We start from the raw sequence: 21,346 nt of genomic DNA, 5'->3' as shown, positions 1-21,346 counted from the left end.
TAGACACTCATGAGGCAATCATGGAAGCCATGGATGCGGACGCGCGATTATGGAAAGGTTCAGCGTTGAAAACAATGCCCTACCAACCTCATAGTACTGAAAGTACGATATATTAGGAACAGGGCCCCATCAGTGACTACAAAGAGGCGACGACGACCCGAAGACGTGGCAGCCGGCAGGCATCGTGGTAGGAGGCAGGGTGCCACCGTCCGAGAGAGAGAGAGAGAGAGAGAGAGATTCTTCTCTGAGGGAGAGAGGGAGGGAGCGAGAGGCGGCTCCTCTGCATCAGACTGCATGTGCGTGTTTGCATTTTCTCATCCACAGGAGTCAAAATCTTAACCATCCTATATTAACTATGCCTTTACTAAACCATATTCTAATTATCATTTTCCGCCATTGCGAGAAGCTTGCAAGAAGCTCTCTCTCTCTCTCTCTCTCTCGGTCTCTTACCTCTTCATGTTCCATGTCTCTCGCACAGCTCCTCCTCGTCTCTTCTGTCGCCCTCCCTCTCGCCGTCCTTCCCGCTACCTCCTCCTCCCCGTCCTCCTCTTACCTCCTCCTCTCGTCTTCCAGCGCCTCAGAGCTATGGTCCGCTCTCCTCCTCCTCCTCGAACAACGCCTCACTCCCTTCACCTTGTTCTTCCTCTTGAACTTCGTTATCGGGATGCTCCTGCTCACGTCCCGCATCGTAAACAGAAGAAGCCATCGCGAACCTTATAAGCAGAAGGCCGAGCTCAAGCAAAAGTCCGAGCGTAAGGAGAAAACCTTCCGAGAAGAAAAGACGAAAGCTAGGGTTTCGCCTGCGGGAAAGCCAGGTGAAAAGCTTCCTCCCGACCCGTCTCCTTCTTCTCCTGTGTCTGCACCAAAAGACAGGTCCTTAGGCTCCCTCAGGCTTGCCAAAAGCAAATCCGAGATTCCTGCGACGTTGTCGGCTGCATACGCGGGTCATCGACTCCACCATCGCCATGGATCAGACCACAAAAAGAACAAGAAGAGAGAAGGAGCCGTTTCCCCTTCTAGTTCTTCTTTGCAATATTTTGCTGCTGCAGCCACTGCTTCTCCTCCTGTGGCGGACAGCGAATCTTTGAGAAAGATTGCCTCTGCGCCAGCCGAGGAGATCAATGGCGGATTCGCAGACGATGAGGTCGACAGGAAAGCAGACGAATACATTAGCCAGTTTTATCTAAAAATGAAGATGCAAAGACTGGAGTCAATGAGGCGGTACAAGCACGGGACGGATCAAAGCTATGGCAGATGATGATGTTGTGATGATGTCCATAGAAACTGTTCGTCCTTTCTATCTGCAAAGTGGCCATCTCTGCAAGGAGGAGTCGTGGTTGTGATAAGGATTAGCCTTTAACAAAATCACTGTTGACCTTCCGTTACATTTTCTTTCTTTCTTCTGTAAAAAGGGCTAGTTGCTTGAAATGTCTCGATTGATAGTTCAACGAGCAAAATTTAGTCTGCCGGTCTCTGCACCAGCTAATGGATTGCAGATTATGGGATCTTGTGCGCAACCACTTGAGGACAGGTGGAATGGCGATTAGTCTGAAAATTACCATTGCCTTCCGAGTTTTAGATAGGTTGAATCTCACGCCACAATGTACAGTTCATCAAATACACTGCTCAACAAAAACATTTTTCTGCTAGACCTTCAAACCTTAGCACCAAAACTTTTCTTCCGGAACCTGTATCAGAACTTTCCGCCTACATAATTTGCAGCCATTTTCTCAAGTTTGACAAGTTTTTGATCCTATCATAACTAATCCGTCCCGGCCTTTTTGAATAGAAATCAATTCACTTATGAAATCTCACGAGTTTTAATTCTCTTGACACTCGCGTATACAAGTAGATGTAGGGAGTACTAGGGACCCCATTGCCAGTTTTTATATTCTTATCTAAAAATTGCAATTGAATTGAAGCAATGGTTAAGACCTTGCTAGTTCCGATACACAACAAGATACGACCTTGATAGTTCCTATATACAACAAAAGTATTTGATCACTTGAAATTTGAAAATGTCCAGTACCTTGCTTATTTCAATACCTTACTCTAAATGAAATGGCTCCTCGACACTAGAATTCCCCTCAAGTTGATTGAAATTTTAGCGGGAATTAGAAAGGAGTTCGGGGGGTAATAGGAGTTAAGGTTTTCCTTGCCACTAGCAATTGCAGGGTTCAATGATTGAAATTGGCTGGAGTTTTGTTGTATATCTCACCCCATTCAAGCCATAATGTGCTTCTCAAATCATAATGCAATTTGGAAAATATTTTGTCATAATAACGATACACTTACATTTGATCAATGGGTCCTCACTACAATATGGTTTGGGTTGTTAGCAATTGTGCCTCTCTTCAAGCATGTACAATAATAGTTATGATCACACATAGATGATGGTGAAGGAGGTTGGCTATTTTGTAGTCCATAAAGAGGTGGTCTTAGGGTCAATGTGGATTTTCAAAGCTTTTAGAGAAGCTAATAAACTCAACAATCAAGGGGTTGTCATCAAGTGAACTATTCCTGAAATTGTTGTAATTTTGGACAAAGAGTTTCACGTTGATTTGTTCCCACTATCCCAATAAGAATGTGTTATCTACTTTGGGATTGCAAAAGGGAAGCTAACATTGTTATTGTTCTATGCCCCTTCCTTTTGAATGCTTAGCATGAAACTAGAATGAATTCATTTTGTTGTTATGGCGAGTTTAGCCCCCTATTTGGCCATTCTATCCATTGGAGGTGGTGCCGGATGACTTATGCAATGTAATCTTGTGAGATGATAACAACCATGTATGGTAGGAGGTCCCTTGAAAAATGTTTCTCTCCTCCTTGGGTGCCCCTCCTAACAAATCAACCTCTTATGTGTACTTGTTTCCTTGTTAGGAACCTCCCGAGACACCACTCGTTCCGCGGGCCGCCAGGCTTACTCCACCTGCGCGCGGCCCACGTCAGGGTCCGCAATGTGGAACTTGTTATCACCCATCTTCGTGCCATCCTACGGGCAAGCTCAGGGAGGGAATGGAGAGCATCGTTTACTTCCATTGCGCAACAGTCAGGTTTATTTCTTGCTGTGAGGGCTTTTGTCTTGCTCCATGGTGCATAGTACGCAGTTGATGCCAGAACAGGTGTTCCACCATGGAGTTCAGGATGACAGTTCACATCAAATGCTACAATGGAGAGGATCAAATGCATGTTTTGGGTCTACAGTCGTGCTTGTGTGGACAACGCTAGGCCCCCTCCTTCAACCTGCAAATGTTCATACTGACTAGTAAGACATACTTGAAGAGTGTGACCAAACTAGCATCAACCTCGGTTCATTTACATGTTTGACACACGCGACAGATGATGGCGCTGTACATCACGTAGTGCGATGGCTATTTCTGTGATGCCTTGAGATGCAAATGAAAAGAGGATGTCGTTCCAGAATTACCTGGTTCCAGAATTACCTGCGTACAACCGAAAACCTTTTAATTTTTCTAGTGACTCTTCTAGTGACTCTTCCATCAAAAAACAGATTTCTTTTGCATAGGGCATCTGCAACCAGGATGTGAAAATGTAGCCAGCAGATAATTGGTTGACAGGAAAAACAAATGCAGTGCAGATTTTATTTCAATGCAAGCCCACAACATGATGGCCAACATATATCCAACTTGCTTAAGCACTTGCAAATGGCTCACAACACTTTCATTGACACTGTACCTTTGTATGTAAACACACAAAGATGTAGGAGAACAGGGCATGCTTGAGGCATGGAGAAGACTGACATACTAGAATCCATGGCACTTCATACCTAAACTAGATTACGGCCCCCTGCAAATACCTTGAGAGACACTTCAAGCGCGAGATTGCCTCACTGCTGAGAACATAAATCTTCTTGTTCTTCCTGAAACAACTTGTGTAAGATGGCTATGCCAATTAATGCATATAGGAGTATGAAACATGTCAAACACATGCGGACAAACATACACGATTTTGCATGCAGGAAAAACTGTGATTATAATGCTGCATATGAAATGATGACAAATACGTATAGATGTAGAACGATGCTTTTGCAATGAATTTGGTTGTGCATGCTACCAATGCAAACAAGGGCTCCAATATGCAGTCATGTGTGGGTATTACATGTTATCCGAATGTGGATGGCGCTATGAAATCAGATTTTTTTAGTGGTCTTTGGATGCAGATATGAAACCTCTTTTGTATTTTCTGTGATACCGTTCAGCCTCTCAAAATGCCAAAACTGTAACACCCTTGACTGGAATTAGCAAAAACATTCGTGCATTATATCTCAGCTCTTGATGCTTAAGTGTTACATTTCAATATCATGCTGAATATTTTATAAGTCATTGTCTTCCATAATGCAACAAATCCTGTAATTCTGAACACTTTGAAGGTTAAAAGTAATTTCTTGCCAACAACTGCTGTCAAAAGAGCAAAAGATACCATCCATCTAGTGTTTTTTACTGTTCTCCAATGCGCAAGAAAACTTGTTTCGTATGGCTGATCCTAGACAGCTTACTGGTGCAATACAACAGGCTATGTTGTGCCTGATTGTGGTTGACATGTATTGGAAAAATATGATGTCAATTCGGAATGATGAGGATAATGTCGATTGTGACAAGATGAAAATAAATGACATGCAAAGACATAGGTCCTTGCCTTTGATGCAAGCTAATTCCACTATGGTGTATGCATATATTCTCTTGATCGTGCAGGCAATTCAAGGTGTTGTATCAAAGAAATGTGCGAAAGTTCCTCTTTTTGAGTATTATGTCAAGCCTTGCTCCATCGATTGGTGGAACTTCTATGTTCGAGCAACAAGAGGCGATGTTGCTCACTACAGGGAGGTGTTTCCTTTTCTTGTTAGCTTGTTCATGTGCCTTTCTAACATGTTGCATGATCACTTGAGGCAAGGAGACATTCCGTACCCTTTGACAATAATGTGTGGTAGAGTTCTTGCTATTGAGAAAATGGTTGCCATTGCAATGCTTCGTCTTGCTAGTGGCACACACTGCATAGAGATCGGTGAACACTTTGGGTAAAAAAGCCACTATCTACAAGATCATGCGTAAGTTTGTTGATGTCGTTTTGGAACACAAAGCACGCTTTATCCAATGGCCAAAAGATGCAGAAAGCATGGAGAGAGTGAAAGTCGAAGGATTTTTGTTGCATAGGGGTAGACTACCAAACTTTGTAGGGCTTTGGATGTAATGCATGTGAACATGGATAAGCCTCGTGGTGTAAGCGCTACAAATTGGTTTGACAAAAATAAAAACTACTCTATGTCTGTATAGTGCATAGATGATGTCATGGATTTGGGTTTTTTGGATGTGTATGGTGGATGGCCTGAAGCAATACATGATATTCATGTGTTGCGCAACTCAATATTTTATGCTTGCGGGCTTAGCGGGGAGTATTTATCATGGCTTGAATTCATAGATGGCAATGTTTCCATAACTAGGAAGTGCATTATATCTTATGGTGGATAGGATCTGCATAATTGGTTGATAATGCCGTACAGATTGCCACAAAATAATCTCAGAAGAGATTACAACTACATTGTTTTGTCTACTAAACATATACTTGAACGGGCTTTTGGTTGCTTGAAACAACACTAGCGATATTTGAATGATAAAATATCATGGCCCTCGCTGAGGTTTCTTGAAAAATGCATTATGGTCTGTAATTGTGCATTGAACAACATCTGCATTGATGGAGAGGATGCAATTGACCATGAATATGCAGAGGCCCAAAGGGATGCTCTTGCATGATATGTTTTGCATTGAGATGCTTAAGTTACATAGTATTGCTTGTTGACAAGTTTGTCATTTCTGATTCCTTATAATTAGTCTTGTTGTCTACTGGAGCCTTTTTCTTTGCGACATCGTCCACTCCTTCATTCATGGGCAGGTGCATCGCTGTCAGCATGGTTTGCAGTTTCATGCCCTGTCGATGGTTTTGTGAAGTAAATAATCAAATGTAAAGTAGAACTAAAGATTTGTAATAATGAATATTTGGTGCACGATTCTTTTTTTTGCAAATTGAGGGTTGCGGCTGGTCAACAGATGTGCTCACTGCATCATCCCTTCGATCTGCCCCGCCCCACACGATGTCCGCCAATGCGGTTATCTATGGTATCATGGACACCTTTGTCAAAATTTGATATTGGCAGCTTCCTGAGTTCATATGGCAATGTACTAGGGATGTCTAGATGGGATCCACCGCTCGTAACCATATATTGCCTTCCACTCTCTACTAGCTTGGTTCCAGTGGGTCTTGCACTATCTTGCTAACTTATGAACATTTGACTTTGCACATTGCTCGGCAACATATATCCATCCTCGCCCAATAGTTCTCATCTGCTATGGCAAGCTCTCAATTTCTATCAAGTCATCCAAGTCCAATTTAGTTGTGATAAGGACCTTAATAGTTTCTCAAATGTCCCAAGGATCCTTGTTAGAGGCTTGAGGATCCTCTGCAAAGGGGGCAACTATCCATGCCTCGTGCAACAGATGAAGGGAGGGTTATCATCCCCACCACTGTGGTGTGTTGATGCATTGTTGTCAAGATGGTTGTGCTCACCTTGTCATCGAGGCATGACATCTACTAGATCCACCCCATCCTTAGCAAGGGGAGGAGGAGCGCGAGAGGTTGCTCTTAGGAGGCCCACAAGTGGCAATCCTAGGTGTCAACAAGCAACAAGTCTATGAATGGTGGAGATTGGTGGTACTAGATCCATCCATATTTGAGGTGATGGCGATGCCTGATTATAAGGATTCCTATTCTCCAAGAGCCCTTGAATGGTCACTAGTGTTAAGCTTTCTTATACATATTTGTTTCATAAGCTAGGATGACTTATCGTCAACACGAATTCACTTCAAGCTTATACATATTTGTTTCATAGGCTAGGACTAATCATCGACAAGAATTCACTTCAAGCTTACCATTTATTAGAATGGCACTTTGACTAATACTAAATGTCCCCTAGCTTGTGCTTAAAAGTCCTAACATATTGTAGGAAATGCTTGTTGCAAGTGTTACTAACCAAAAGAAAGGAAACCTTTAGTGATCTTGTTGAGGCAATGTTCATTAGAATTGAGGATAGTGACTATTAAGAAAGTAGTGATATATCACTTGTGTTAAAACCATAATATGCAAACACGCCTTGTATAAAATTTTCACATAATTTCAGTATCCTTTTATGTAGAAAAGACCCTTTTTATTGGAGGGGCTTTATATGTGTGCTTTCAACTCTTTAATTTTAGGATAAAGCAGTGGGCTTCAAGTGACCAAGTCAATAGAGGACTTCCCTATGGGATAGATTTACTAGATAGGAGTTAGAGAAAATTAACATGCTCATACAAGGAAAGCAAAAAGACCAAAAGAATTTACCACACCTACCACAATGACATGTGATAGAGACTCATGCGGCACCCAGCCTCTGGAAGAGACTAGTTGAACATGGTGTCGATGATACGATGGAGATTGTTGACTATATGAAGACATGAAGAAAGAGAAGAGCATGAAAGGGCCACAATTTTTTACAAATTACTATGTTTCACCTTTTTATTAAAAGGTATAACAAGATGCGGGCTCCCTCTTGTGCAAATTGCATTAACAAATGAATAATACTAAGAGTTAATGACACGTAAATCAATAGATCTATATGCATACAAGGAGGAATGACAAGTCACTTGGCCAAAAAAGAGGGCTAGAATGGCCAAAGGAAATGGAAAAACCCTAACCCTAAAACTTGTAAAAAGAGGATGAGAATGAATGGAACAAGCTATTCTTGTGTGTGCTAACTTTTGGCTCTTGGTTTGTTGCTTTTGTCTTGAGAGAGAGAGAGAGAGAGAGAGAGAGAGAGAGAGAGAGAGAGAGAGAGAGAGAGAGAGAGAGAGAGAGAGAGAGAGAGAGAGAGAGAGAGAGAGAGAGAGAGAGAGAGAGAGAGAGAGAGAGAGTGTGTGTGTGTGTGTGTGTGTGTGTGTGTGTGTGTGTGAGGGACTAGGAGTTTCATGTGCACTATCTTTAACGACATGCTATAGTAGTGGCTCAAGGTGTTCGTAGATGACCTTTGTATCCATTCAAGTTAAGAAGAGTACCTTGAGAAACTCCAACTTGTCTCTGAGAGATGTTGAAAGTATAACTTGTCCCTAAATCCTTTAAAATGCCAATTTTGGGTAAAGCATGGCATCATCTTGGGCCATGTTGTGTCCAAAAATAGAACTGCAAACAATTGATACGGCTAAGAACAAAGTCATAATGAATCTCTCTCTACCCACCAATCCAAAGGGGGTACATTGCTTACTTGACCATACTGGGTACTATCATCACTTTGTGCTTAACTATGCACTAACCACTTTACAAGCTATCATCATCTCGGCATAGATTGAGAAATGCCAATCCTCTAAAATGCCAATTTTGGGTAAAGCTTGGCATCATCTTGGGCCATGTTGTGTCGAAAAATAGATTTGCAATTAACACAGCTAAGAGCAAAGTCATAATGAATCTCTCTCCACCCACCAACCTGAAGGGGGTACAGTGCTTCCTTGTCCATATTGGGTACTATCATCACTTTGTGCTTAGCTATATTGCTCGACCACTTTACAAGCTATCATCATCTGTGCATAGATTGAGGAATGCCAATCCTCCCATTATGAAGCATTGAAAAAGGCTCTAATGACTACACCCATCCTAAGAGCCCTAAATTGGACAATCACATTCAATGTACACATAGACACTTTTAAGATTGCAATTGGAGATGTATTATGCCAACCCAATGAACCTAATATGAATTTTCTAATGAGTTTCGCTAGTGGACAATTCATTGAAGCTAAGATGAATTTCTCGACTACAAAAAGAGAAGAACTAGTAATGGTTTATGTTGTTAAAAAGTTTAGACATTGTCTCCATGTTCCCTTCACATTTTTTGTAGACCATCAAGTGCTCTTATACCTTATAAATCAACCTTGTGCCATATGATGCATTGATCAATGGTTTCTATTGTTGCTAGAATTTGACTTCTCTGCTATAGTGTGCACAAAGAAAAACAACACTTTATTTGCCAATCACTTGTCTAGAGTGACTACTTGTAAAAAGGCCACAAGGGTTGATGACCAACTCCTCGTCACTTATCTATTCCACATTAAATAAGAAGATCAACTCTTCAAAGTTAATCTCGCATGTCATTAGGCTAATGATATTGTTCATGTCTTTTAGCTTGGCCTAATAGAACGGCCAATTGAGAAAGCTCACCTTGCATATCTCTTAATTAAGACTAGACCTCAACAATTGATCGCCAGTCAGTTGTACCACTTAGGGCAAGATGTTCTACTCAGGAGAAGTGCCTATGAACATAAAATTGAAGATGTGCTACAAGAGGTGCATGGTGGCATTGTCGATGGACACTTTGATGTATCTTCCATAGTATGAAAGGTACTTTAATCCCAACTATAATGGCCCACACTATTCAACAATGCAACCCTTTTTGTCAAGCCCTATGTGTGATAAGTGCCAAAGGACAATGTTGCACATTAGAAAAGTTAAAATGGAATTCATGTTGAGTGTTGAAATGTCTGTATATTTAGTCTTTTTTGTTGGATTTTGGGTGATTTTTGTTTGATTTTGTGGTTGATTGATTGGTTTTGAATTACTTGAAGATTTTTGGAATGGATCAAGTAGGTTTGAGAAGCTCATGATAGTTTTGAGTTGAGTTATGATGTGCTAATTGATTCTATAGTGTGTCTGTTTGGTTCTGATAGGTCTATTTTGGTTTCTATTTTGATATATTTCCTTTTTATTTGAGAGGTTATGATTGTAGATGAGTGGTTTGAGAAATGATTGAGAGTGATTTGGATGGTTTCTTATGGTTTTGGTTTGAGCTATGTGATTCTTATGCCTTTTGTACACCTTCTATGTAGTATTGAGCTTCTGTATGCTTTTTGTTGTCTTCTGTATGCTTCTGCAAGTGTTCTAATGTGTCGGGTGCTCACGCTCGACTGCCAAGACCCACAAACCGCTTATTGTTCAAGCGTTTCAAGCGAGCACTAATGTCTACCTCTCACATAGCTGACACGCTATCCCTCTCTACGAGTGTAGTGAGCTTACCTTGATGCCCGATTGAGTTGCTTCCTCTCTCAAGCACTCTAGTAACTCCACGATTCGTGATGCAAGCTCAAGCATCCCCAAGTCTCTTCCTCCAAGCTCCATCCTCCATAGCCATGCGCAAAACGAGAGAAGAGAAGAGAATAAGAAGAGGAGGAGAGATGGTATAGGGCTTCACCTCCAAGATCCCTCACCCTCACACACTCACTCCCTCACTCACTCACACTCCCTCCCTCAAGTACTCACAAGCAAGATAGCAAGAGAAGAGAAGAGAAGAGAAGAAGAAAAGTCCACTTTTCCACACACCAAAGAATGAGCTCTAATTACTTTTTGAAATTTATATACAAAACCCTAAATCTCTTTTGGAATGTCATCTCCTTATTCCCTTTTTTACATGGCCAACCGTAGCCTAGGCCCTTTTTCCCATTGTTCTCCTATCTTCCTAGCTTCCTTCCTACCACCCATTTACCTTTACAATTTGCACAAAAGGTGAGAGCTCGGCACTCTTAAAATAAATCATGGTGCACCTTGCGCTCTTTTACAAAAGTATTGACTTGCGCTTTTTCTTGTGCGCCTTTCTCCTCGATTTAGGACTTTTCTGCACTTCTTGTGTTTCCATATTTTTCTTAGCACACCTTCGTCTTCCGTTTCACTTTTGCCTCGGCCTTGTCTTCTACTTTAAATTTTTCACCTTGTTCATCTGAGGGTTAACATTACCCCCCTCCTAGATGAGTACTAGTCCCATGGCACTAATATAAAGTCGTTGGAAGGGGGAATGGGTGTAGCCATATGGCTTTCTTGAGTTTGTATACAAGCCCTTGCGGGGGATGGTGTTGAATGGACCGATTTTTAAAAATTGAAGATGTAGTTGGGGCGGGTCCTTCTTTGCTACTGGTATTGAGGGGATTCATCCTTTCAAATTGAAGATAAAGTTGAACGGATCCCTGCATGGAGAGAGGCGGATGAGTGGATCCATCTTTAAAATTGAATATGGTGTTCGACGGATTCCTGCTTGGAGGATGGCGGGAGGACGAATCCATCTTTGAAATTTAAGATGGTATTACATAGATCAGTCTTTTGGCCCTCCTGGCTGTCTTCTCCTGCATTGTTCCAAATGAGCTTCTTCGGTCACTTTCTAACTAGGGCTACCTCGGTCTTCCTCTACCTTCGTTGGCCTGCATGGGAACGTTGTCACATAAGATGGCCATTCTCTTAGGCAGTTGCTAGTTCCGAGACATTGCGGTTTTGAGCTGATAAAGGTTCGATGAGAAAGGACAGAAGTGTGAGTCGATGATGATGGGACTGTAGAGGAATTAGACTTCACAGATCACCTGGTTAAGGTGATGGAGGCCGGGAGTGCATTACATGGATGATGGAGCCTCCGAAGCTAGGATTTGGAGCCTTCCTTTGTACATAAAAAGAAAAGAAGGTTCACTTCCTAGGGATGCCTGCTCTGCCGTGTGGTGGGTGGTTCACGTGATTGTGAAACTAGGAGATGGGGCAAGCCCTCGGTGGTGTCCCGCACTTGAGGACCGAGTTGTAGCATAAGGGGGTTTGCAGTGCGGGCAACTTAAGGTGACATGTCTAACCGTAGGCAAGTGTTACCTCCCTAGGTGCGTCCTGCCCTTGATGTGCCCTAAGCATGAAGTGGGAAATCAAAATGAGGCTAGGGAGTTAGGGATGGAGCTGGTCGACCGAGGCCAGTAGACGCACCTACTTGAGAACCCCTAGTTGTAGTGATTATGATACTCAAGATGCTTTTTGGGGGGGGAGGGTCTAGTGTTTTCACTTTTTCTTTCTTTGTCTTTGTCTTTTTCTTTTTCTCTTCCTTTTTCTTCTTTTTTTTGTAAGTCACATAGTCATGACAGAAGTTAGTCTTCGTCATCGGAGTGAGGTGAAGAAGGGGGCACTACAAGGATATGGAGATATAGTGACGGTGCTTTCCGACGCAAAATAGCGGTGTCACTATTTGCATCGCTATTAGCGTCGCTAATAGCGACACAAATAGTGATGGTACTCAGACGAAAAAAACGCAGGTTGAAATCCGAGAGCGTTATTTTGTGCGCATACACAAAAGAGAGAGCGAAAGGGAGAGCAAAAGGGAGAGCGAACATCTTGCATTTTAGAGGGAGAGGGAGATAAAGAGAGAAAGAGGGAGAAGGAAAGCTTCTCGCTGCCGTTGTCGCTGTTCGCGAAGAAGAGGAGGAAGTGTACGGAGGGCGAAGAGGAGCCGCCGTCGCGAAGAGGTGCCGCCGAATCCTTCTTCGAGCCTTTACGGTGAGTGCATTATTTCTTCTTGCTTTGTTTTTGTGTTTTCTCTTTCTATTTTACTTGTTTTTGTTAAAATTCATGTGTATTGAGAGAGGGAGAGGAAATGAGAGAGAAAGAGAGGGAGACAGAGGGAGAGGAAAGAGAGGGAGATGAAGAGAGGGAAACATTAAACATAATAGGGAAAGAGAGAAAGAGAGGGAGGGGGAGAGGGAGGGAGGGAGAGGAAAGAGAGGGAAACATTAAACATAATAGGGAAGAGAGAAAAGGAAATGAGAGAGGAAGAGGAAGAGAGAAAAAACATTAAACATAATAGAGAAAGAGAAACATAATAGGGAAAGAGAGAAAGAGAGAGGGAGGGGGAGGGAGGGAGGGAGAGGAAATGAGAGAGGAAGAGGAAGAGAGAAAAGGAAAGAAGGAACGAGAGAGAGATGGAAAAAACATTAAACATAATAGGTAAAGAGAGAAAGAGAGGGAGAGGGAGAGGGAGAGGGAGGGAGAGGAGAGAGGGAGAGGAAGAGAGAAAAGGAAATGAGAGAGGGAGAGGAGAGAGAAAAAATATTAAACTGGTTTAGGGAAAGAGAGAAAGAGAGGGAGAGGGAGAGGGAGGGAGAGGAAATGAGAGAGGGAGAGGAAGGGAGAGGAAAGAGAGGGAAACATTAAACATAATAGGGAAAAAGAGAGGGAGAGGAAGAGAGAAAAAACATTAAACATAATAGGGAAAGAGAGAAAGAGAGGGTGAGGGTGAGGGAGGGAGAGGAAATGAGAGAGGGAGAGGAGAAAGAACATTAAACATAATAGGGAAAGAGAGAAAGAGAAGGAGAGGGAGGGAGAGGAAACAAGAGAGAGAGAGGGAGAGGGAGAGGGAGGGAGGGAGAAAGAGAGGGAGAGGAAGAGAGAAAAGGAAATGAGAGAGGGAGAGGAGAGAGAAAAAACATTAAACATAATAGGGAAAGAGAGAAAGAGAGAGAGAGGGTGAGGGAAAAGGAAAGAAAGAATGAGAGAGAGAGGGAGAAAACATTAAACATAATAGGAAGAGAGAAAGAGAGGGAGAGGGAGGGAGAGGGAGAGAGAAAAGGAGGGAGAGGTTGTTGTTTTCTTGTTTGTTGTTGTTGTTGTTGTTGTAGTTTTTTTTCTTTTCTTGTTTATTGTTGTTTAGTTTTCTTATTTGTTGTTGTTGTTGTTGTTGTTTTTTCTTATTTTCTTATTTATTATTATTGTAGTAGTAGTATAGTTATTGTTGTTGTTATTGTTGTTGTTTTTTCTTCTTTTCTTGTTTATTATAGTGGTAGTGGTAGTCGTAGTCGTAGTCGTAGTCGTAGTCGTAATCGTAGTCATAGTCATTGTCATTGTCGTAGTCATAGTCATGGTCATAGTCATAGTCATGGTTGTAGTAGTAGTGGTGGTTTTCTTGTTTGTTGTTGTTGTTGTAGTAATAGTTTTTTTTGTTTTCTTGTTTATTATTGTCTAGTTTTCTTATTTGTTATTGTTGTTGTAGTAGTGGTAGTAGCAGTAGTTTTTTCTTCTTTTCTTGTTTATTAGAGTGGTAGTGGTAGTGGTACTGGTACTGGTAGTCGTAGTCGTAGTCGTAGTTGTGGTCATAGTCGTGGTCGTGGTCGTGGTCATCGTCGTGGTCGTGGTCGTGGTCGTAGTCATAGTCGTAGTCGTAGTCGTGGTCGTAGTCGTCGTAGTCGTGGTTGTAGTAGTAGTAGTGGTTTTCTTGTTTTTTGTTGTTGTTGTTGTTGTTGTAATAGTTTTTTTTGTTTTCTTGTTTTTTGTTGTCTACTTCTCTTATTTGTTGTTGTTGTTGTAGTAGTGATAGTAATAGTAGTTTTCTTTTCTTTTCTTAGTAGTAGTAGTAGTAGTAGTAGTAGTAGTAGTAGTAGTAGTAGTAGTAGTAGTAGTCGTCGTCGTGGTAGTAGTAGTAGTAGTGGTAGTGGTAGTGGTTATTGTTGTTATTAGTGTTGTTGTTGTTGTTGTTATTGTTGTTGTAGAGAGAGATATATGTTTTGTTAAAGAAAATGAGAGAGGGGGAGGAAGAGAAAAAGGAAGAAGGAACGAGAGAGAGGGAATAAACATACAGCATAATAAAGAAAGAGAAAAAGAGAGAGAGATGGAAGAAGAGGAGATAATGAATGGATAAAAGCAAAGAGAGAGTGGTGGCGAGGTCTGGTGAGGTCCAGTGCAACACCATGAGACGGGAAACACTCCGACATACGTTAATTTGTGGATGGGTGGGTGGAGACTTTACATACGTTAATTTTTGCTGAGTTACAAGAGAAGAAATCCCTTCTCAAACAATTTAAGAAAGAAAAAAAGAATGATAACAAAAACAAATTGTTTGTCGTAACGTAGAAAAAATGGAAAACAATGAAGGTCTTGATGTTCAAGATCGCGAGGCGTATCTTAATCAATGTGTTCCCATGTCCTTACTCTTAACGTAAACTAGCAATTAGACAAAAACGTCGATTGTCTATAGAACGCGTATGATGCTTCGGCGAGTTTCAATCTGAGATCATTGATCAGGTGATCTTGGATTTTCAGCAAACGGTAAGAAAAATTAATATCAATTATGCATTGTACTCGCAAGCTAATTGAATACCATATACAAAAAGATTGGGTGTGGATGGCAAATTTTTTATCCAAGGAGGTGACGTGTTGTCCCAAGGAGGAGTGCACCCTTTGCAGCCAATTAGAAGAGTTTGTGGCCGTGCGATGGATGGAGTGCTTGAGCCAATCCACCACTTGGAAGGTACTACCTAATCTATACCGTCAATACCAGAGGAGACAGACAGCCTTGGAGACTTACCTACAATCTTGGAGCCTAAGATGAAGGCAATGATCGATGCATTAATTCCCATGGATGTCGAGACTTCTGATCCGCTTAGAGAGGAAGCATCCATACCATTATATGATGGGTGCCAAGTATCTCGCCTAAAGACACTGCTTGCACTCCTAAGTGTGCAAGCAAAATATGGGTGGAGCGATGCGAGTGTGACCGAGTTGATCAGGTACCTTATACGTATGCTTCGTTGATTTCTTTTCGGCACTATCATTAAAAACATTTGTGCTTTTTCAAGGTATTTTATGATTTTTTTCAGGTCACTAAAGTATCATATATTATCACTTGTAAATACCATGCCTGAGTCTCGTGATGATGCATGACATGATTTACAAAAGCTTGGCATGGACTACAACAGCATCCATACATGTATCAACGATTGCATACTATTTGAGACTATGGAGACATGTCCAAAGTGTGGTTCTCACAGGTATCGACAGGACTTGCAAGGGCAAACCATCCCTCAAAAAGTTCTTAGACACTTTCCGCTTATCCCCCACATAAACCACATGTTTCGTACGTCTGGCATGGTAAGCTTGACAACATGGCATGAGTAGAATAGGTCCACAAATGGAGTTTAACGAATATCAGCGGATTCACACGCATGGAGCCACATTGACTCTACCTTCCCAGGCTTTGCCTAAGAACCAAGGAATCTTCGGCTCGGTCTTGCAATGGATGGCTAAACCCATTTGATTTGTGCTCAACTTCTTACAGTGTGTGGCCTATAGTCCTTGTCAACTACAATATTCCTCCATGGCTTTCTATGAAGAAAGGACATCTCATCCTTAGCGTACTCATCCCTGGCCGCTACAAAGTCAAAAATATGGACGTATATCTTCATTCATTAGTCGATGAGCTTAAGATTTTGTGGGAGGAGGGGGTCACCGTGCAAGATATGAGCAAACACGATGGTCGACAGTCTACCAATATTCGAGCCATTCTCGTGTGGATGATGCATGACTTTCCGGGATTCATAGAGTGCTCAGATAAATAGGCTTCCATTCTCATTGGCAATATCTATCATAGCTCGTTCAAGTTTGTATTTACTAGATAGAGGTGTTGGGACAGGTCTGGTTACCTCAGGTTATCATGCATGTCCATTCTACGAGCCACAGTTAGACTCCCGAAGGTCACGAACTATGAAGAAGATGGTATATCAAGGACACACCGCTTTCTTGTTAAAGGGTCATGAACTCAGGGAAGGTTTTCTTGGACGACCTCCAACACGTATGAATGCCCAAAGCTGGTATGAGCTAAAAATGGTCCACACGGAGTCACATCCAAATGGAATGCGACGGTTCTTAGTTTTCTATGAGTTGCCATGTTGGACCCACTTACAGATCAACCACTTGTTGGATCCCATGCATATTTTCAAGAACGTGGGCAGCTTGCTATGGGACCACATCACAAGAAAGAGAGACACTATAGGGGCATGAATGGATTTTAAGGAGGTAGGCAAGATGAAGGTGCTTTAGCCACAATCGAGTACTGATGGTCCATGCAGCTACCTCACGCTCCTTGGGTTTTATCCACTAAAGAAGAGCCCATTGTAAAGCAAATAGTCAAGTCTATCCGCACTCCGACGGGTATGATGCGTTCTCTTAAGTCTGCGTTTTCTAAAGACGACCAATTATCAGGGCTAAAATCCCATGATTGGCATAAGATATGTCAAGTTTGTACTATGAATGGATTGTAAGTAGCCTGCGCATTTTGTTATTTGGAGTGTAGTCATTGTTCATAATGCTTTCTCATTTGTGATAGTTTGTACTACCAATCGCGATCGCAGGATGCCTTACTCCAGAAATACGTGGGGCCATTTACAGGTTGTCGACTTTAGTGCAATGGATCTCACAAAAGGAGATTAAGACGTCCTCTATTGAATCCACAAGGCGGGGAGCAGTGGAGACGATCTGTCTCTTTAAGAAATACCTGCCTACCAGCATGCTCACGATACAAATCCACCTTCTTGTGCATCTTGTAGATGAAGTGGAGATTGCTGGATGTGTCCATATGCGATGGATGTTCTTCTTGGAGTGCTTCATGAAAACCCTGAAAGGCTTTGTGCGACAACGAGCTTGGCCAGAAGGTAGCATGGCTGAAGGTTGGTTGGTGTCTGAGGCACTAGTGCATATTTCACAATGGCTACTAAGGGTGGATCCAAACAACAGTATACTATGGTCGCTTAAGGATGATGATAGAATGACCCTAGATATAGTGGTTGGAAATGGGGTAGAAAAAAGAATGGATGTTGCAATGGAGGAGAAAGTGAATCGCTTTTGTATGTTGCACCATGCCTCTATGGAGACTTGGCTCACCACGTACCAGTAAGCTAGGCAAGATCAAGAGGAAGTGTGGTCTGAATTTCGACGTAGTGCGTGCCATCGATCGATTCAATATTTCGAGGACATGGAAGAGATGCCGCGGTTTATGTCAACACGATGGTTGCATGGAGCTTTGATCGCAGCATCTCGCGAAGGGGCGGAGGTCTCAACCGAGGAGTGGAAATTCTCGAGGGGATGTAGTCCAAAGGTGATGACATGTTTAGGATTTGTTGTATCTATATTTTATATGCAACAACTAATTGAGTATTTCAATGTACAGTACAAAATATATAGTGCAGCGTGGTTGCATGGACGGTATTTTCACGTGGAGCGTATTGACAAAATGCACTCCACAACAGACTGGTATCATGGCAAGGTTCGAGCAAGAGAGCCGACGAGCAATGGATCCAAACACAATTATAGATGAGATGGAGTATTTTGGAAACTTACAAAGTATTGTTACGATGGATTGCTGTAGCTTCTCCATGATACTATTCGATGTGTAGTGGTTCAAAGTGGTACTCGAAGGAGCTGGAGCAACAATTCGACGAGGTCCATCTGGATTTCTCGAAATAGATTCCGAAAAAAAATGGACGGATTTGTGCAACACCTTTGTGTTGCCAGCCCATTGTGAACAGGTACATGAACTTGTTTCTTTGTTAATTGTATTCCAACATGGTACATGTGACAATAGTTAAATCTCTCTTGTACATATTTGTAAATAGGTAATCTTCTATCTAAACTCTCGACAATCTCGATAGTGGTATGTTATACCTTCAGCTCCCCGAAGTGCGAGAGTATATGATCAAAGCGATATTCCAAGCATAGATGAGGGCAATATGCAAATAGAGGGGTCGATATTGCAAGGGGTGAAGCTTGAAGTATGTAGAGGAGCCAGCATCGGGTAACAATGATGGAAATATAGGAGTCCAAGAATTCTTTGAGAACGAGGTGGACTCATCCTTTTGTGGTGACATGTCTATCAACCTTCCAGTTTATGTCAAGTTGTGTCAGGAGATTGACATGGGACCATATGATACTTCATACTTGGAGCATCCACTTACTCAATTCGTTGACTAATCACTTATAAGGATACATAAGATATGCATTTTAAGTAAGATCATTTTTTAAAGATTTATATTACCATGCTTTGTATGATTTAAACTGATTATGCTAACATCATTTTTTGTCTGTGCAAGTGACCTTTGTGGATACTTAGATCATCAAGATGAGTCGAGGGATGTGCAATGAGAAGTTGCAGGATATCTTCACACGCATGTCTCCAGATCAGATGGCAAGATTCAGAGACGTGGCGAACTAGAAGCTGTCTCCTCGGACATCGTCAGGTTGCTCTATTACATCTACTTCGGCGCGATCAGATGCTTCAGTTTTAAGCAGACGAGGTCGACGCTCCAGACTTGGGCCAAATGGAGGGAGTGTTTCAGGGTCAGGGGGATATCCTTTCTAGACGTAAAAAAGGGGAGATCACATGCTTATTTGAGGTTGGGTGTATGAGAAAGGAGCTAATGGTCATTTGAACTGAAGGCTTATTGTCATATGGGCTGACGAAGTAGATGATAGTGAAAAACATTGATATGCAAAGATTCAACAAGAGGTGGCGGTTTGTTGGTAAATTTAGCAGGCCTGTTCAATAGCATTATGAAAATGCACAAAAAGGTGACATTGGATTTTGGGCAGTGTTGGCAACAATCTTTGATGGCGGAAGTTAGGGCTCAGGCCTAGATAAGCAAGATTGTTTAACTCTAGGATTGCTTATGTCCTCAGGGTTTCCATGTTTCTCTTGAGGCTTTGTTGTTATTGCGTCATGGTTCTCCTTGGATACGACTAGTATAGATTTGTCACCCTATTGTGACAGTGTTGTATCCACTCTTGATTGATCAATGCAAGTTCTGTTGTCGATGGATTGAGTGTTGCAAGCAACCGTTGATGGTAATGGTTGCTTTGATTTTTCAGAGCACATGGATGTGCCTGAGGTTTTAGTGCTGTTAGGAGAGATGGCAACGGGCTCATTGGTAGATGGACTCGACACTTTATTCTTTAGCTCATCAGCGCTCTTGGTCTCAATCTTCTTGGTGTCTACAGCCACTAGCAACTGCCGTTGTTTTCTCCTCTTTTTCTTGGGCAATTGCGGTGCATCCTTTAAGGACTCAGGACTCTGAACCAGGTCAATCGTTGATGTGTTTGGTTGGGCCTCAACATTCTCTTTCTCTAGTTTGTTTGGTTGGGCCTCCTCTTCAAGAGATCCCTCCTCCATCCTAGGCTATAGGTACGTTGGCAGTGCCAAGGGTGTTAAAGATGTTGATTGCAACACCTCTTTCATAGGTGAAAAGCCAAGGACGCCTTCCACCAGAGGTGTTGTCATGGCCAAAGGCTGTGATTGCCATGATTCCTAATTGGAAGTACTAATGGCTAGTTTAGTGGACTGGCTATTGTTAGTAGATTGCGGTGTCAGGTCCTCATGCAGATTGGAAGTGGTTGTGTATTTTGTTGCCCTTTGAGCATTCACTTGTGCAGATCGAGCCTCACTTGATCTAGTCACATTAGATTGCACAATCATATCCTTGGGCCGAGAGCTGTGGGTGGTGTCATGTCCCACCTCTTGGACATCTGGAAGCTTGGATGAAGATAGAGATTGGGATTGAGCGGCTGCACTTGATGACTGTTGTTGTGCTTCCTATGTCCGTTTAGGGAAAGAGGGTGTAGAAGACTCGGGACCCCTAAGTGGCTTTGACATTGGTTGGGAGATTTGCTCGTGGCTGTTAGATGATTCTGTCATTTGCGTTATTGAGCATTTAGCCTTGCCATGAGCAATGTTGCACCTATGATCCTTGTTATCCACTTGGGAAGTCAAAGGCTCCTTGGGCACTAGTGGCTTTTATGTACCCTCAACGATCACATCTAATATCTGCATGTCTAGCATGCTAGGTTGAGGATCCACCCTTCAAATAGCCCCGCTTGGTTTCTTGACTTCAATCGTGAGGGAATCGGTCGCTCCAATGTTTTTTACTTGAAACTTGGTTCTTCGTTTAGATTTCCTCCTGCGCTTCCCTACTTGTGATATCAACTAGCCTTCAGCTGACAGAGGTGGTTTAGCCAGAGGCTTTGGTACCCAAATCCATCGATTACCTACGTAATACCCTTGAGCACATAGCAACACTTTGAATATCCATCAAGGCATTTTGCTAGCTCTCCATCAATGCCTTCGTCTGTAAGGCCTCAGCGTCTTTTGTGGTCTTCTGCAATATTTGTAAGTCCAAAGCCTGTCCTTGGCATTGTCTCCTAACCTTCTTGTTTCACGCATGGCCTCGCTCACTGGTTCTCTCTGTTCAACATGTGCTTGTATCAAATCTTTCAACAAGTCCTTACTCTTGTTACTAGGCTTGCCTATTATGTCAGAACATTCCTTGTCTTTCCCTCGAGGTTTAATGAGGTCACCCTTGCTAAAGGTTGCGATTATCCTCCCTAAGATAAGCAAGTGGTACTATGTCTTCATCTTCCAAGTCTTGGCTTGTAAATTCAAGCCTTCTGATATATGCCTTTGAGTCCCCAACTACGCAACTGGATGTGGATTCTCCACTGATTTCTTGGGTTGTTTGTGTAGTGTCATTCTAGGTACATCTATCAATAAGACTGTCATGTCTATCATCCTCGCAGTTGTAGCTTGATGTTGTTCCATTCCGCTGGGACTAGATGCAATCCGGACGCAACACATACGTGTTTTTGCGGTGTGGCCTTTTTTCCCTTGTTGGCTAGATCAGCCCATTGAGACTCTAGGTTCTCTGTTTGTCTA

At 42.3% G+C, this 21,346-nt stretch overlaps 1 protein-coding gene across 1 annotated transcript; it reads left to right on the top strand.

Annotated features, from left to right (window-relative positions):
• Nucleotides 1-210: 210 nt before the first annotated feature.
• LOC148037118 (uncharacterized) lies at nucleotides 211-2,851 on the top strand. The gene has a single exon (XM_087676052.1). It carries the CDS (start codon nucleotides 356-358, stop codon nucleotides 1,256-1,258), a length of 903 nt encoding a protein of 300 aa, XP_087532178.1. The 5' UTR covers nucleotides 211-355; the 3' UTR covers nucleotides 1,259-2,851.
• The last annotated feature ends 18,495 nt before the right edge of the window (nucleotides 2,852-21,346 follow it).

Source organism: Lygodium microphyllum, chromosome 4 (assembly GCF_053477565.2).
Source record: "Lygodium microphyllum isolate KBCC chromosome 4, Lygodium_microphyllum_v1.1.10, whole genome shotgun sequence".
In the NCBI taxonomy this organism is placed as follows: Eukaryota; Viridiplantae; Streptophyta; class Polypodiopsida; order Schizaeales; family Lygodiaceae; genus Lygodium; species Lygodium microphyllum.
Note: the sequence above shows the minus strand (reverse complement) of the source record. Positions and strands in the feature narration are given on the sequence as shown.